Source organism: Coregonus clupeaformis, chromosome 30 (assembly GCF_020615455.1).
Source record: "Coregonus clupeaformis isolate EN_2021a chromosome 30, ASM2061545v1, whole genome shotgun sequence".
In the NCBI taxonomy this organism is placed as follows: domain Eukaryota; kingdom Metazoa; phylum Chordata; class Actinopteri; order Salmoniformes; family Salmonidae; genus Coregonus; species Coregonus clupeaformis.
The window spans coordinates 2,481,002-2,498,197 of NC_059221.1; the positions used below are offsets into that span (position 1 = coordinate 2,481,002).

The 17,196-nt window shown below is 46.1% G+C and overlaps 1 protein-coding gene across 2 annotated transcripts in view; it reads right to left on the reverse strand.

Annotated features, from left to right (window-relative positions):
- The window catches only part of LOC121545516 (immunoglobulin superfamily member 21-like), a 33,551-nt gene that overhangs the window by 1,074 nt on the left and 15,281 nt on the right, over positions 1–17,196 (reverse strand). The window contains exons 1-8 of one of the 2 annotated variants that reach the window (XM_045209402.1): positions 15,302–15,440; positions 9,327–9,439; positions 5,913–6,034; positions 5,583–5,701; positions 4,698–4,813; positions 4,081–4,573; positions 2,619–2,719; positions 30–222 (exon numbers count right to left, since the gene is read on the reverse strand). In XM_045209402.1, coding sequence (XP_045065337.1) covers positions 30–222; positions 2,619–2,719; positions 4,081–4,573; positions 4,698–4,813; positions 5,583–5,701; positions 5,913–5,986 — 1,096 coding nt within the window. In that variant the 5' untranslated portion in view covers positions 5,987–6,034; positions 9,327–9,439; positions 15,302–15,440. Of the gene's footprint in view, positions 1–29; positions 223–2,618; positions 2,720–4,080; positions 4,574–4,697; positions 4,814–5,582; positions 5,702–5,912; positions 6,035–9,326; positions 9,440–15,301; positions 15,441–17,196 lie in introns of those variants that run through there. The other variant, XM_045209401.1, reaches the window with a different exon arrangement.

A 17,196-nucleotide genomic window follows, 5' to 3' on the forward strand; every position in this document is an offset into this window, starting at 1 on the left:
CACACACACACACACACACACACACTCACCAAACACGATAAGCCGTGTATATGTGTCTGTGGAGCCCAGAGGGTTCTGGGCAGTGCATCGAAACATGGAGCCGTTGAGCTTGGCCGGTACTCGCTCCAGCACCAGCTCCCTCCCATTATGGTCCTCTCTCCCGTCCAGCAGAGGACCTCCCACCCTGGTCCAGGTGAATAATGGCTCAGGGAACACCATGTTCTGGAAGTGCATAGGGATAAGCATCCTTTGTAAATAATGTGTGTACGTGATTGACAACATTGGAGTCAGACTGCACAAGATCACTGATATGCAAGACACCTTGCATCCCAAATAAATACTATGTGATCAAGATTATCGATTGTGTGCCTTGCCAGCTCGCCTTACTCTAACTGATTCCCTCAAACATGCTGAATGACTTTCATTCAAATGTATCTGCGACTTTCATTCAAATGTAGCTACCAGTTGTATTATATAGTCGTGGCGCGACACCTGCTGGAGAAGTGATTTCTTTTTTAAGAAGGTTTGCTTTCAATGATAGTGATATGTGGTTGTCTTTCCTACAGTTGAATGTAGTTACTGTCACGGTCGTTATGAAAAGCGGACCAAGGCGCAGCGTGGTAAGCGTACATACTTTATTTAATTAACGTACTAAACACACGATCAAAACAAAACAACAAACGATACGTGAAGTCCTAGGTTAAACACCAAAACAAACCTTACGGAACAAGATCCCACAAATAACTAGTGCCAACAGTCTGCCTAAGTATGGTGCCCAATCAGAGACAACGAGAATCAGCTGCCTCTGATTGGGAACCACCCTGGCCAACATAGAAAACAAGAACTAGAACAAAACATAGAAAATCACACATAGAAAGTCCACACCCTGGCTCAACATTTAAGAGTCCCCAGAGCCAGGGCGTGACATTACCCCCCCCCCCAAAGGCGCGGACTGCGACCGCGCCAACCAAACACAACAGGGGAGGGGCCGGGTGGGCATTCCGCCTCGGAGGCGGATCCGGCTCCGGGCGTGACCACCACTCTCTCGCTACCCCCCCGTAGCGCCCCTGGTCTGGTCTGGCTCCGGTGTGGAGCAGCTGACCGGTGCCTGACCAGGCTGTGCCGGACTGACGACGCGCACCACTGGCTTGGTGCGGGGAGCAGGAACAGGCCGGACCGGGCTGGCGACGCGCACCACTGGCTTGGTGCGGGGAGCAGGAACGGGCCGGACCGGGCTGACGACGCGCACCACTGGCTTGGTGCGAGGGTCAGGAACAGGCCGGACCGGGCTGACGACGCGCACCACTGGCTTGGTGCGAGGGTCAGGAACAGGCCGGACCGGGCTGACGACGCGCACCACTGGCTTGGTGCGGGGAGCAGGAACAGGCCGGACCGGGCTGGCGACGCGCACCACTGTCTTGGTGCGGGGAGCAGGAACGGGCCGGACCGGGCTGACGACGCGCACCACTGGCTTGGTGCGGGGAGCAGGAACGGGCCGGACCGGGCTGTGGAGACGGACTGGAGGTCTGGAGCGAAGAGCTGACACAACCCGTCCTGGCTGAATGCCTATTTCTACACACTCTGTGTGAGGCATCAGCACAGGACGTACAGGGCTGTGCACTCGTACTGGCACTACAGCACGTGGCACTGGCACAGGATATCCGGGACCGAGGAGGGGTACTGGAGGCCACGAGCGTTGAGCCGGCACACTCCGTCCTGGCTGCATGCCCACCTTAGCACGACACGTGCGTGGTGCTAGCACAGGACGTACAGGACTGTGCCGGACCACTCGCGGCACAGTACGCAGCTCCGCATAACTCGGAACCTGCCCAGTCTCACGCTGCCTAGCCTGAGTACGGGGAATTGGCTCTGCTCTACCTCTAGGCTCCGCCAACCTCCCTTCCAGCCCCCCAAACCTGGTGGCCTCCTCTCCTAATCCGCCGATACGTCCTGTAGCTGCCTCCAGCATCCCCGTCGTCCATGCCGTGTGCCCCCCAAAAAAAATGTCTTGGGGTTGCCTCTCGCCTGTCCGACGACGACCCGGTTGGCACCGCTTCTCCTCTCCTGCCTGGGCATCCTCCCTCATCGCCCTCCAGTAGCGGACGGCCTCCTCCTCTGTGATTCTCCCCCAACCGAGGAGGACGTCTACCAGAGTAACCTCCTGTTCCATACCCTGCGTTTGCTCCTGCACACGCTGCTTGGTCCTATTCTGGTGGGATCTTCTGTCACGGTCGTTATGAAAAGCGGACCAAGGCGCAGCGTGGTAAGCGTACATACTTTATTTAATTAACGTACTAAACACACGATCAAAACAAAACAACAAACGATACGTGAAGTCCTAGGTTAAACACCAAAACAAACCCTACGGAACAAGATCCCACAAATAACTAGTGCCAACAGGCTGCCTAAGTATGGTTCCCAATCAGAGACAACGAGAATCAGCTGCCTCTGATTGGGAACCACCCTGGCCAACATAGAAAACACGAACTAGAACAAAACATAGAAAATCACACATAGAAAGTCCACACCCTGGCTCAACATTTAAGAGTCCCCAGAGCCAGGGTGTGACAGTTACTGGTATAAGTAATATAAGAATAAAGCATTTCTCTTGTGCTCACCCCAGTGGATGAGATCTGGAGGCCCTGAACTGTAATGCGGACGGTGTCTCCTACTTTAGCCTTACCAGGCATCATGGACAGTTTGGGGGCCCTGGGAGCAGCTAAAGGGAAACAAATACAAACTATGAATGTTACCTATTTTCTATATTTTAACAAAACACTATTTTTCCTTATGTGTCTCAAACTATTTCTAAAGGAATAAATGAAACATCTATATTCTCTGTATGCTATGCAAAAAGCTCTCACCCTTAGAATCCATTTTTATATGAGCATGCATGCTAAACCATGGCAGACTGGGAATAGCTGTTTTTGATTATGATAAATCTCCTCTATATCTAGTAATCCACTCATACTAACTGATATGAGGTTTGCCGTGTATTCATCATGAACTGATGCCCGTGGATGTGCTGCATACAGAGTATGCGTGTGTAGGTGTGTGTGCTTATGTAATTACATATGTAACTGTGTAGAAAATGGCTAATCTGCTGTGAGATTTCTAGAGCATTTCTAAGCAGAACTAATGGATCCTCTGAACAAAATACTCCATTAAAGAGCATCCTCATTAAGTGAGTCACTGCCTCTAAATAGTTGCTGGCTGCTGCTGGATCCTGAGCTAAAGCATAGTGTTAATAGTGATCAGGTTCTCTGTACTGTATTTTCCTGTAGTTGGCTGATGCTTTAGGCTGGAAAGTGCCTGTTTTCTGCCATTACTGAATGCATTAGATCTAAGTAGGGTTGTATATATACTGAGTACACCAAACATTAGGTACACCTTCCTAATATTGAGTTGCACCCCACCCTTTAGCCATCAGAACAGCCTCAATTCGTCGGGGCATGGACTCTACAAGGTGTCGAAAGGTTTCCACAGGGATGCTGGCCCATGTTGACTCCAATGATTCCCATAGTTGTGTCAAGTTGGCTGGATGTCTTTTGGGTGGTGGACCATTCTTGATACACACAGGAAACTGTTGAGCGTGAAAAAAACAGTAGCATTGCAGTTGTTGACACACTCAAACTAGTGTGCCTGGCACCTTCTACCATACCCCGTTCAAAGGCACTTCAATATTTTTGTCTTGCCCATTCACCCTCTGAATGGCACAATCCATGTCTCAATTGTCTCAAGGCTTAACAATCCTTCTTTAACCTGTCTCCTCCCCTTCATCTACACTTCATAAAGTTTTGTATACTCAGTGTATATTCCCCAAATTACGAACTTTCAGACACCATGTTCATTTTCCGTTAATTCAGGAAAAATACCTATAGTGAATTTTAACTATTATTTTAGAAAGGTATTATTTTAGAATGTTCTCTCCCCTTGCATCCCTAGCTCTGATAGGTTAATACAGACATGGACTCCTTGGGTATCCAGTATCTGGTTGGCATTAAAAAGTGGGTTTATGTTCTCAGAGAGAGATTACTATTTGGTATCCAGCTGATTTTCATGGTCTAATCTGGTACTCACACAGAGTGACCTCAGCCTGCATGGGCATGGACAGAGCTGGGTGCTTGACCTCGCAGCTGAACAGGGCGTCGTTGTCCAGCTGGGGGTTGAGGCTCCAGGTGAGCATGGCTCTGACCTCCATGGTGCCGTCGCTGGACGCCTGCCGCCGATGCTTGAAGTAGTAGAGCGGGTCAGTGCTCTGCACCCAGCGGGGGAACTCCCGGCTTACCACCGTCTCTGGGATCACCTCCGTGGTGGTGGGGCTGGGCTCAGACCCCTCCAGACTTCCTGGCTCACCCCCGGCCCCTCCCATCTTCCCCGTCCCTCCGATCCCAGGGGTGTCCAGGTCCAGCAGGGAGAGGGACTTCTTCAGCTTGGTGTCATCCAGGTCTCTGCTTATCAGAGGCCTAGAGCCCCGTAGCCCTGCCAGGCCCCTGCCCTGGGATTGGCCCCCTCCACCCTCCATAATAGAGGGGACCACCTCAATCAGCTCGCCGTCACGCTTGAAGTACACCTGAAAGGATAATGACATCGTAAGAGCCCGTAACAACCAATCACACCCGTCATTTCAAAAGTTCAGTGAGTGTTTCTACCTATATATTTCAGTATGAGGACTGTTTGCATGTTGTCAAACTCACCATAGGGGCTGGCTTTCCTCCCATGACGATGCAGACTAGAGTGAAGTTCTGGGCATCATAGCGACTGAAGGGGGCCGGGCAGTCTGCTGCCACTACAGAAATGGACTTAGGAGGCACTATGGAGGAAAAGAGCATAGAACCTGTGACTCAAAACAAGAAATCCATCCACATATAGGCACATTTTGCATCTAGAATTTTCAGAAGGGCTACATATAAAACAAACTAAAACATGAAACAGACAGGTCTTTCATGTCTGTACTGTACTTGATGGCACAAAGTTAGTCTCGTAGACCCGACCCTAGGCAACAGCAGTGACTAGGGTCTGGTATACAAGATGGACTCTCTTGGTAACTTCGATAAGGGGGAGGGGATTCCAGGGTGGGTCAGACAGACAACTCTCACAACAAATCACAAGGTAGACATCCCAGAACGTCGCAATTCGAAACCAAAGTTTGCAGGCAAAACCTTTACAATGATTTTAGTGAAGTTAGTTGATGCAAACTAGCCACTTGCGAAATGCACTCATAAAAATAACCTCTGTGATCTCCATCTTGCTAGCTATTATTTTGTATTTTATTCAAGCGGATCAGGCAGTGGCGTAGGCAGTGCCAAACTGACATTCTATTATGTACAGACATGTTAAGCTGGAACATTGTGGGAGGCAACCCGGATTTCTAGAAAGACTAGCAGAAAGTAGTCTCCTGTGCATTTCCCACATCTCAACAGTAGGGGGAGGCAGAGGTGATAGAAATACTAATAGACAGATAGAAGCGTGGATGTTGGACGAAGGCTACAAAACCTGCCATTCACAAAACCCTATCAAATACCATATGATCATATCATTCATGATCATATCAATATAGCGTTAATTCTCTTGAATCTTACCCATGACAATGAGCACGATGCTGCCAGAGGCTAAGACAACCCTGTCTCTAGAGGCCTTGTCGTAGATCCCCACGTGGCACTCATACGGCCCATCATCTTCCATCTGGACCTCAGGGAGCCTGGCAACACAACAACAAACCAATGAAGAAAATAACCATACAGGTTAGGAGTTTTCCAGGTACTCAAAGCATTGAATAAGATCAATTAAAATACAATAAGATACGATAAAATAAGATAAGAGACGAACAAATAAAATAAGCCTACACTTGGGGGTGAAAACACTGACCAATGCTCTCTTTCTTGAGGCTGCCGCCTACAGTTCAAGCTTACCGGACAGTTGATTGGTAGACCAAGTCTTCTCGTCTGTGGAAGTCCTCCATATGGGAGAAGTTGGTGTTGTACATGGCATCGTAGGTGAAGATCTTCTGCTTGGCACTGCCACCCTCTGTCACCTAGAAAGTGAAGGAATACATCACATTACACACCCTTGACACTTTTCATCTATATTATTCGTAGCCGTCTATTTACCACCACAAACCGATGCTGTCACTAAGACCGCACTCAACAAGCTGTATAAGGCTATAAGCAAACAAGAAAATGCTCATCCAGCAGCGGCACTCCTAGTGGCTGGGGACTTTAATGCAGGCAAACTTAAATCCGTTTTACCTAACTTCTACCAGCATGTCACATGTGCAACCAGAGGAAAAAAAACTCTAGACCACCTTTACTCCACACACAGCGACGCATACAAAGCTTTCCCTCCCCCTCCATTTGGCAAATCTGACCATAATTCTATCCTCATGATTCCTGCTTACAAGCAAAAACTAAAGCAGGAAGTACCAGGGACTCGCTCAATACGGAAGTGGTCAGATGACGCGGCTGCTACGCTACAGGACTGTTTTGTTAGCACAGACTGGAATATGTTCCGGGATTCATCCAATGGCATTGAGGAGTATACCACTTCAGTCACCGGCTTCATCAATAAGTGCATCGATGACGTCGTCCCCACACTGACCGTACATACATATCCCAACCAGAAGCCATGGATTACAGGCTACATCAGCACCGAGCTAAAGGCTAGAGCTGCCGCTTTCAAGGAGCGGGACACTAATCCAGATGCTTATAAGAAAATCCCGCTATGCCCTCAGACGAACCATCAAACAGGAAAAGCATCAAAACAGGACTAAGATTTAATCCTACTACACCGTCTCTGACGCTCATCGGATGTTGCAGGGCTTGCAAACTATTACGGACTACAAAGGGAAACCCAGCCGCGAGCTGCCCAGTGACGCGAGCCTACCAGACGAGCTAAATGCCTTTTATGCTCTCTTCGAGGCAAGCAACACTGAAGCATGCAAGAGAGCACCAGCTGTTCCAGACGACTGTGTGATCACGCTCTCCGTAGCCGATATGAGCAAGACCTTTAAACAGGTCAACATTCACAAGGCCGCAGGGCCAGACGGATTACCAGGACGTGTACTCAGAGCATGCGCCGACCAACTGGCAAGTGTCTTCACTGATATTTTCAACATCTCCCTGACCGAGTCTGTAATACCTACATGTTTCAAGCAGACCACCATAGTCCCTGTGCCCAATAAAGCAAAGGTAACCTGCCTAAATGACTACCGCCCCGTAGCACTCACGTCGGTAGCCATGAAGTGCTTTGAAAGGCTGGTCATGGCTCACATCAACACCATCATCCCAGAAACCCTAGACCCACTCCAATTCGCATACCGCCCCAACAGATCCACAGATGACGTAATCTCAGTCACACTCCACACTGCCCTTTCCCACCTGGACAAAGGGAACACCTATGTGAGAATGCTGTTCATTGATTACAGCTCAGTGTTCAACACCATAGTGCCCACAAAGCTCATCACTAAGATAAGGACCCTGGGACTAAACACCTCCCTCTGCAACTGGATCCTGGACTTCCAGACAGGCCGCCCCCAGATGGTAAGGGTAGGCAACAACACATCTGCCACGCTGATCCTCAATACTGGGGCCCCTCAGGGGTGCGTGCTTAGTCCCCTCCTGTACTCCCTGTTCACCCACGACTGCGTGGCCAAGCACGACTCCAACACCATCATTAAGTTTGCTGACGACACAACAGTGGTAGGCCTGATCACCGACAACGATGAGACAGCCTATAGGGAGGAAGTCAGAGACCTGGCAGTGTCGTGCCAGGACAACAACCTCTCCCTCAATGTGAGCAAGACAAAGGATCTGATCGTGGACTACAGGAAAAGGAGGGCCGAACAGGCCCCCATTAACATCGACGGGGCTGCAGTGGAGCGGGTCGAGAATTTCAAGTTTCTTGGTGTCCACATCACCAACAAACTATCATGGTCCAAACACACCAAGACAGTCGTGAAGAGGACACGGCAACACCTTTTCCCCCTCAGGAGACTGAAAAGATTTGGCATGGGTCCCCAAATCCTCAAAAAGTTATACAGCTGCACCATCGAGAGCATCCTGACCGGTTGCATCCCTGCCTGGTATGGCAACTGCTCGGCATTCGACTGTAAGGCGCTACAGAGGGTAGTGCGTACTGCCCAGTACATCACTGGGGCCAAGCTTTCTGCCATCCAGGACCTATATACTAGGCGGTGTCAGAGGAAGGCCCCAAAAATTGTCAGACTCCAGTCACCCAAGTCATAGACTGTTCTCTCTGCTACCGCATGGCAAGCGGTACTGGAGCGCCAAGTCTAGGTCCAAAATGCTCCTTAACAGCTTCTACCCCCAAGCCATAAGAGTGCTGAACAATTAATCAAATGGCCACCCGGACTATTTACATTGAGATCCCCACCCCCCTTTGTTTTTACACTGCTGCTACTCACTGTTTATTATCTATGCATAGCCACTTTACCCCTACCTACATGTACAAATTACCTCGACTAACCTGTACCCACACACATTGACTCGGTATCCCCTGTATATAGCCTCGTTATTGCTATTTTATTGTGTTACTTTTTATTTCATTTTTTACTTTAGTTTATTTAGTAAATATTTTCTTAACTATTTCTTGAACTGCATTGTTGGTTAAGGGCTTGTAAGTAAGCATTTCACAGTAAGGCCTAGACCTGTTGTATTCGGCGCATGTGACAAATACAATTTGATTTGATTTGACATACATGTAACACAAGTTTCTACACAAAACACAATCTTGGTATTTGGTATTTTATTAGAATCCCCATTAGTTGTTGTGAAAGCAGCAGCTACTCTTCCTGGGGTCCACACAGAACATAAAACAGCTAAAGGACAGAACTACATACATTTTAAAACGGCACACATGGCCTACATATCAATACATACACACAAAATATCTAGGTCAAATAGTGGAGAGGCGTTGTGCTGTGAGATGTTGCTTAATCCGTTTTTTTTAATCGATGCACACAGTTATTATTTTCCAAGTCATGAAGGCTAGAGAGCTTTGAAGCCTCTTCTTTTGCCACTTTAATCAGTTTAGTTAGTTCATGAGAGTTTGAAGTAAATTTTCACAAGGAGCTTATCAAACCGAGTAGCTCTTGAGAAGTCATTAGATATAGTACAGTTATGTACTGTATCTAATGCTCTCTCTCTTTGCGTCAAAATATTTGACACATTTGTCAGGAAAATGGAAAATGGCAGAGAACAAAGCCGACCTAGTCAAAAGCTTCTCATAGAAGTAAACACAAGATACAGTATGTGCTGTTGCAAACAACCATACAGTTCATACACAGACATCAAGGCCCCCCTACTCACCCGAAACCACACAATCTCTCGCAGGTTGCCATCCGTCCTGAAATTGCACTTGAGCGTTACCGTGTCTCCAATCACAACGGGAGGGAGAGGCTCAATAGTGACAGTTAAATAGCCTGTGGGTCAAAGAAAGAGGTAAAATATGTTACACACATTTCCACACACATTTCTCTCCACAACATACAGTCCCTTCTATGAAACCCATAGCATAGTCTTTTATTCTATGATTCCTAATGACCCTCTTGTGTTTTTGTTACTATACTTCTCAAATGACCATACCTCCCTGTCTCTGGAGCATTGGAAATCAAACCTTATAGGCTAGCTGTAATTACATGGATTGTTAATAGTGCATAATCAAGGCTATATGGCCAAAACGTCATCTGTTTTGTCACAGGCTATTACAGCTTGGGATAGCATTATTGTGTGCACACATTTCCCCCTTTACTTTCATGATCATTAACTGTGGTGCTGTAATAGTAGGTGTCCATATCTATGTAAAGGTAGGGTGGCAATGGCAGCACAAGTGCATGTTTATGGTGCTCTATTTCTCCCGTTATCGTGGTCTTAGTGTGTGCTAAGTGCTGTGGCTCTGTCAGGGTAAAAAGTAAAGTATGGTGAATTAAAAGCCAACCTGTGTCCTAAACAAGCCAAAGACATGATATAGTGCTTAGAAGCACTGGTCTCTATCTCTACCCTGCAGAGGCATCTGAGGACAGAGAAACCCTAGTAGCGACCTCATTCTCTCTGATAATTAATGCACTGTAATGATATGTTTTCATTTATAATAATTAGGTGGTTGCTTATATTTGTCCTATTTCCCATGTACAAGTGTGTATTATATGCATGTGTGAATTGGAAATGTATTTTTTGCATATCCCAACTCCCCCTGAGACACCCTCGGAGAGTGGGGTCATGGCCAGGGTCTGCCATTATCAACGGTGACCCTGGAGCAATTAGGGTTAAGTTCCTTGCTCAAGGGCAAATAAGTAAATATTGTGAGTGTTATAGTGTTGTATGGGTCATTCCACAAAATGAGTCCCTTTTGCGTCCCTTTGATATTTTACGTAGAAATTGTGCACCAATATTGGATTTTAAAAACCTGTTATATTAAATGAAGTGCCCTTTAATATAGACCACATAGAAAATTCAATAAATCAGCATTTTGACATGTCCCTCTGTGCACTCTCTGTGACTTCTATGAAGATTTTAACCCACTTAACCCCAACATTTCTCCAAGTTTTCATCATCATTGTAAAGCCCTAGTTATTTTGTTGCTTTGACAACATCATTTCTGAAGTTAGTGATTCACTTTAAGCTAATAAAAACAACATGTCCCTCATTTTAAGGTTCACCTTGTTACATGAACTGAACTCTCGTTTTATAATGGTAAAACTATTCCTTTTAAATACATTCTTCTTAATATTATATATTTTTGTACCCCCTTTTTCTCCCCAATTTCGTGATTATGATCTTGTCTCATTGCTGCAACTCCACAACGGGCTCTGGAGAGGTGAAGGCCGAGTCATGCGTCCTCCGAAACATGACCAGCCAAGCCGCGCATCTTAACACCCGCCCGCTTAACCCGGAAGCCAGCTGCACCAATGTGTCGGAGGAAACACAGTTCAACTGACGACCGAAGACAGCCTGCAGGCGCCCGGCCCACCACAAGGAGTCACTAGAGCGCAATGAGCCAAGTAAAGCACCCCCGGCCAAACCCTCCCCAACCCGGATGACGCTGGGCCAATTGTGCACCGCCCTATGGGACTCCCAGTCATGGCCAATCCCAGGCTGTAGTGACGCCGCAACACTGCGATGCAGTGCCGTAGACCGCTGCGCCACTCGGGAGGCCTTAAATACATTTTTCTAAAGAAACATTGAACATCTAATAGTGAAATCATAGCAGTTGAGCTGGTTCTACTCTTTTTGGCCATTTTCTGTTGTTTTGTGGTAGAAAACTGAGTGGGTCGAGCATAACACGTCAACCCTGTTACCCATAGATAGACAGGCAAGAAATATTTTAACAATTAAAACATTTTTGTGAAGTTTGCATTCAATTGCCCCTCCCGGTTGTACACAACGAGCTTCCATTCCCCCTGTCACGAGGGGATTTATGGCTGATTTAAGGTTAAATTGTCAACCCTGTTACAATCACTGGACAGTTTTATCTCCATCTCTTCATTCAATGACTCAATCATGGACACTCTTACTGACAGTTGTGGCTGCTTCACGTGATGTATTGTTGTCTCTACCTTGCCCTTTGTGCTGTTGTCTGTGCCCAATTGTGTTTGTACCATGTTTTGTGTTGATACCATGTTGTGCTTCTGCCATGTTGTGTTGCTACCATGTTGTTGTCATGTTGTGTTGCTACCATGTTGTGTTGTCATGTGTTGCTGCCATGCTAGGTGGTTGTCTTAGGTCTCTCTTTATGTAGTGTTGTGGTGTCTCTCTTGTCGTGATGTGTGTTTTGTCCTCTATTTGTATTTTGAATCCCAGCCCCCGTCCCCGCAGGAGGCCTTTTGCCTTTTGGTAGGCCGTCATTGTAAGTAAGAATTTGTTCTTAACTGACTTGCCTAGTTAAATAAAGGTTAAATAAATCTAATATATACACTGCTCAAAAAAATAAAGGGAACACTAAAATAACACATCCTAGATCTGAATGAATGAAATAATCTTATTAAATACTTTTTTCTTTACATAGTTGAATGTGCTGACAACAAAATCACACAAAAATTATCAATGGAAATCAAATGTATCAACCCATGGAGGTCTGGATTTGGAGTCACCCTCAAAATTAAAGTGGAAAACCACATTACAAGCTGATCCAACTTTGATGTAATGTCCTTAAAACAAGTAAAAATGAGGCTCAGTAGTGTGTGTGGCCTCCACGCACCTGTATGACCTCCCTACAACGCCTGGGCATGCTCCTGATGAGGTGGCGGATGGTCTCCTGAGGGATCTCCTCCCAGACCTGGACTAAAGCATCCGCCAACTCCTGGACAGTCTGTGGTGCAACGTGGCGTTGGTGGATGGAGCGAGACATGATGTCCCAGATGTGCTCAATTGGATTCAGGTCTGGGGAACGGGCGGGCCAGTCCATAGCATCAATGCTTTCCTCTTGCAGGAACTGCTGACACACTCCAGCCACATGAGGTCTAGCATTGTCTTGCATTAGGAGGAACCCAGGGCCAACCGCACCAGCATATGGTCTCACAAGGGGTCTGTGGATCTCATCTCGGTACCTAATGGCAGTCAGGCTACCTCTGGCGAGCACATGGAGGGCTGTGCGGCCCCCCAAAGAAATGCCACCCCACACCATGACTGACCCACCGCCAAACCGGTCATGCTGGAGGATGTTGCAGGCAGCAGAACGTTCTCCACGGCGTCTCCCTACTCTGTCACATGTGCTCAGTGTGAACCTGCTTTCATCTGTGAAGAGCACAGGGCGCCAGTGGCGAATTTGCCAATCTTGGTGTTCTCTGGCAAATGCCAAACGTCCTGCACGGTGTTGGGCTGTAATCACAACCCCCACCTGTGGACGTCGGGCCCTCATACCACCCTCATGGAGTCTGTTTCTGACCGTTTGAGCAGACACATGCACATTTGTGGTCTGCTGGAGGTCATTTTGCAGGGCTCTGGCAGTGCTCCTCCTGCTCCTCCTTGCACAAAGGCGGAGCTAGCAGTCCTGCTGCTGGGTTGTTGCCCTCTTACGGCCTCCTCCACGTCTCCTGATGTACTGGCCTGTCTCCTGGTAGCGCCTCCATGCTCTGGACACTATGCTGACAGACACAGCAAACCTTCTTGCCACAGCTCGCATTGATGTGCCATCCTGGATGAGCTGCACTACCTGAGCCACTTGTGTGGGTTGTAGACTCCGTCTCATGCTACCACTAGAGTGAAAGCACCGCCAGCATTCAAAAGTGACCAAAACATCAGCCAGGAAGCATAGGAACTGAGAAGTGGTCTGAGGTCACCAACTGCAAAACCAGTCCTTTATTGGGGGTGTCTTGCTAATTGCCTATAATTTCCACCTGTTGTCTATTCCATTTGCAGAAACAGCATGTGAAATTTATTGTCAATCAGTGTTGCTTCCTAAGTGGACAGTTTGATTTCACAGAAGTGTGATTGACTTGGAGTTACATTGTGTTGTTTAAGTGTTCCCTTAATTTTTTTGAGCAGTGTATATTTATTTAACTCTTACTTTATTTGTCACTTAATAGGCACTTACTATAGTCATTTATTGTTATTTAACCTCTTGAGATAGTAAAACATGACAGAATGTTAAAATTAGGTTAAATAAAATTACACTACCCAAAAGGACTAATTCTGTGGAACGATCTATATAATAACACCAGGGCGTAGATAGTACATTTTAAATCTGTAGGATCAGGTATCCACGATGACCCTTGACTTTCTGGCATGTTGAGTGTGATGGTGCGATGGCCCAGGACTGATCCCAGAGCACTTAAAGAGACATAAGCGTAGCACAGTGCAGGGCAACTGGTAAAGAGTGTAATCTCCTGTTTCATACTGCTACACCAGTATAGAATCCCCACCACTTCTCTCACCTTGGCCTCTACACCCTGATGTCACATGGATTATTTTTCCTCATGTTTCTCCCACTAATCCCCCATCTTTTCATCCACAGACCCAGCCAGTCGGCACATCGCTCTGCATCCTGCTACAGATACTACATGGATGGGAGGAGAGAGCTGGAGGGGCTTGTGCTTCATACTCACAAACACATTTGAAAAAGAAAAAAAGAAACGGCAGCTTTTTGGAGCAAAGAGAGCTGCCATTCAACTATGTAAGCGTGAGCCCTGTAGGTGAAGGCAAAAATATTTGACTCAGGTGTTTTTATGATGTCAGTTGACATTTCTTAAAGGGGCCCTTCCACTAAGAAACTATAATCCCAATCAGGGTCATATTCATAAGGGTTTCTTATAGGACAAGGTAGTCCGTCCCTGCTTCAGTCCGTTTTCTTCTGTTTGGTGACTATTGAACATAACCTAGCTATTTAGGCTGTCAGCAATATCCTCCTCATCAGTTACTGCTGGTGAGGTTAGGCCTTGAGGGCCCGATTCCGACCCGAGTTAAGCATGCGTAAATGGAACGTAATTCAGTTTTTATGCACTTTTCTCTCTATGCCTATTCTGACCTTGAACCTCAGCATGAGAATAGCATGCTATTCACCAGCTATTCCTTTGGGGTGGAGATCGAATAAATGAAGGTGTGGTGGAGGTGTTGTTAGATTAATTTGTATTTTAAGAATAATGACTAAAGGATTTCACCCCAAATACAGTATAAATGTGTGAACGGTGTTAAGAGTTATAATGTAGTGGAAACCCACTAACAGAGGGGGGCGGGACTAAACATTCCAGGGTGAAGGGGACTGAGAAAACGGGTTAAAAAAAGCCTCCTAAAGGTGGGCGGAGCAAAGTGCCTTTGTGTGTCAAGGGGTATAAAACAGTATGTATGGGTTTTGGCGCCAGAGCTCTCCATGAATAAAAATACAGATCATTCTTGCTGGTTGTGGACCTTGAATCATTTATGATTAAAACCAGAGCCTTACAACCCCTGGTAATGATTCAAGCTTAGGTTGAATTAGAGATAGAAATTCTCGTGACAAGTGGTCCTTCGAGCGGAGCTCAAAAATACGTCTTTGTCGTTCTAAGGACACCGAAACCGTGCACGGGTGTCACGCCCTGGCTCGGGGGACTCTCGTATGTTGAGCCAGGGTGTTAGTTTCTATGTTTTGTTGTGGGTCTAGGTATTGTATTTCTTTGTTTGAGTGACTCCCAATCAGAGGTAACGAGTGTCAGCTGTTGGCTCGTTGTCTCTGATTGGGAGCCATATTTAACTATCTGTCTTTCACGTTGTGTTTGTGGTTTCTTGTTCATTTCGGTTTGTGTTAAACTGTAGACGTCACGTTATCGTTTATTGTTTTGATCGTGTGATCAGTAAATAAAAGATATGTTCACCTTCAACGCTGCGCCTCGGTCTCCCTCCTTAAGCGATCGTGACAACGGGCGGATGATTGCATCCGTTGAGAATAGTCCTGGCCTTCGACGTTAAGGTTATAAACAGGCCGGTGATTAATCTTATGAACGATAAAGACGTTAACGAGATTGAAAAAGCATTTAAATCCGAACTGCAAGGAGAAGGTCAGTAATTTTTATTCATGGATTTTGGTGTAATGATTTGAACTTGTATGAGAATAGTAATTATTGTGGAGGGCAGAGAATAGTTACCAAAATCTCATAAGAGAATTAAAAGGAAGGGGGTCTGAAATGACTCAAGGTGAATGACCATCACCAAAATAAACTAGTTAATATTGAGATTGTATGGGGTACAGTGTTACAATATAAACAGGAAGGGAGATAATTATCATCGTGTAAGATAGATAAGTCAAAAGTCGCATAAACAACTGGGGATTTGCTCTAACTCTGTCTATTTCATGAAACTGGAGCAGTTACGACCTCTAGGTTACGGATAGTGTTAGCAAAAAATCGTATAATGTTGTATACGTGTGAGACTTAATGATCCATCGAAATACGTGATAATTGTTTCAAGGAAGGAACTAAAATAGGTCGCGTGAGAAAAAATGGTTGTCCGATCCCTTTCATGAAACTGGAGTAAAAAAAAAACTCTGGGTTACGGGTTAGATAATTTAAATGGTTAATTACAAAAGCAGATCATAAACATTGGCTCAAGAGTCGCACCTAATAATAAGTCCCAGGAAAATAATTCTGGATTGAATTATTACTAAACGGGGGGATTTCTTATTTTTCCACCATGGGAAATAAATATTCTAAAGAGGTTCGAGAATTAACGGGGGATGAAAGATATATGTTAGGAAGAGATCGAAGAAATATGTTTTATGGGTCCATTTGGGAGAAGAGGTATGGATTTATTGGGCATCTCGATGTGGAGAAGTTAGAAGTTATGATTAAGCAGATGCATGTAAACTGTGGAACGGATTGGAAGAAACAGTGAGGGGAGGGGCTAGAGACAGCGAGGTTATGGCTTTTGGAAGCGCGAAGGAGAGAGGAAGTGCTTTAACTGTAACAAAGAGGAATATTTGGCAAGGGAGTGTAAGGCCCCGTGTAAATACTGTAACAGAACAGGTCATAACCATCGTGACTGCAGGGATAAAGGAAAGAGCAGTGTCGGAGATAGGACAGTCTATTTTTTGGTTCCACGGGTAAAATGTTTGAAGAAATTATTCGTGTCGATTAAGAATTGGCTAAAAACACCACAAAGCGATTATTTGAGAGGTACCTATACATTTCTAACGATATATACGTATGAACTTTCTCACCCAAACGTAGACGTACGTCATGAGTGAGAAAGTAGAGAATATTTACATTTGCATTTTTGGTCATTTGGCAGACGCTCTGGTCCGGAGCGACTTGCAGGAGCAGTTGGGGTTGGGTGCCTTGCTCGGGGGCACATCGGCAGATTTTTCGCCTAGTCGGCTCGGGGATTGGAGCCGGCGACCTCTCGGTTGCTGACACAGTGCTCTTGGTTACTGGGCTACCAGCCGGCCGATATGAGTTTAAGGTTGTGCCGTTGTTTGATTAGGTGATAAGGTTATGTGATAAGGTTTAATCGGTAATCGGACCATAACTAAAGTGGTTATAGAAGTAATGTATAAATAGTAGAGAGCCAATAGAGGGTTCCATTGAACTATTATGTTTTGTTGGGCATTTGAATGGCATAAGGTGAAATCTGTGTGTATGAGGGAATTCAACGGCTGGTATGAATGGTAACCGGATACTACTTAGTATTTGGTTGGTTAATACTATGGAAGATTTGAAGCGTGGTTGGGGGTTAAATAGAAAGACTCACTTATTCAATAGGGAATGGGTGGAGA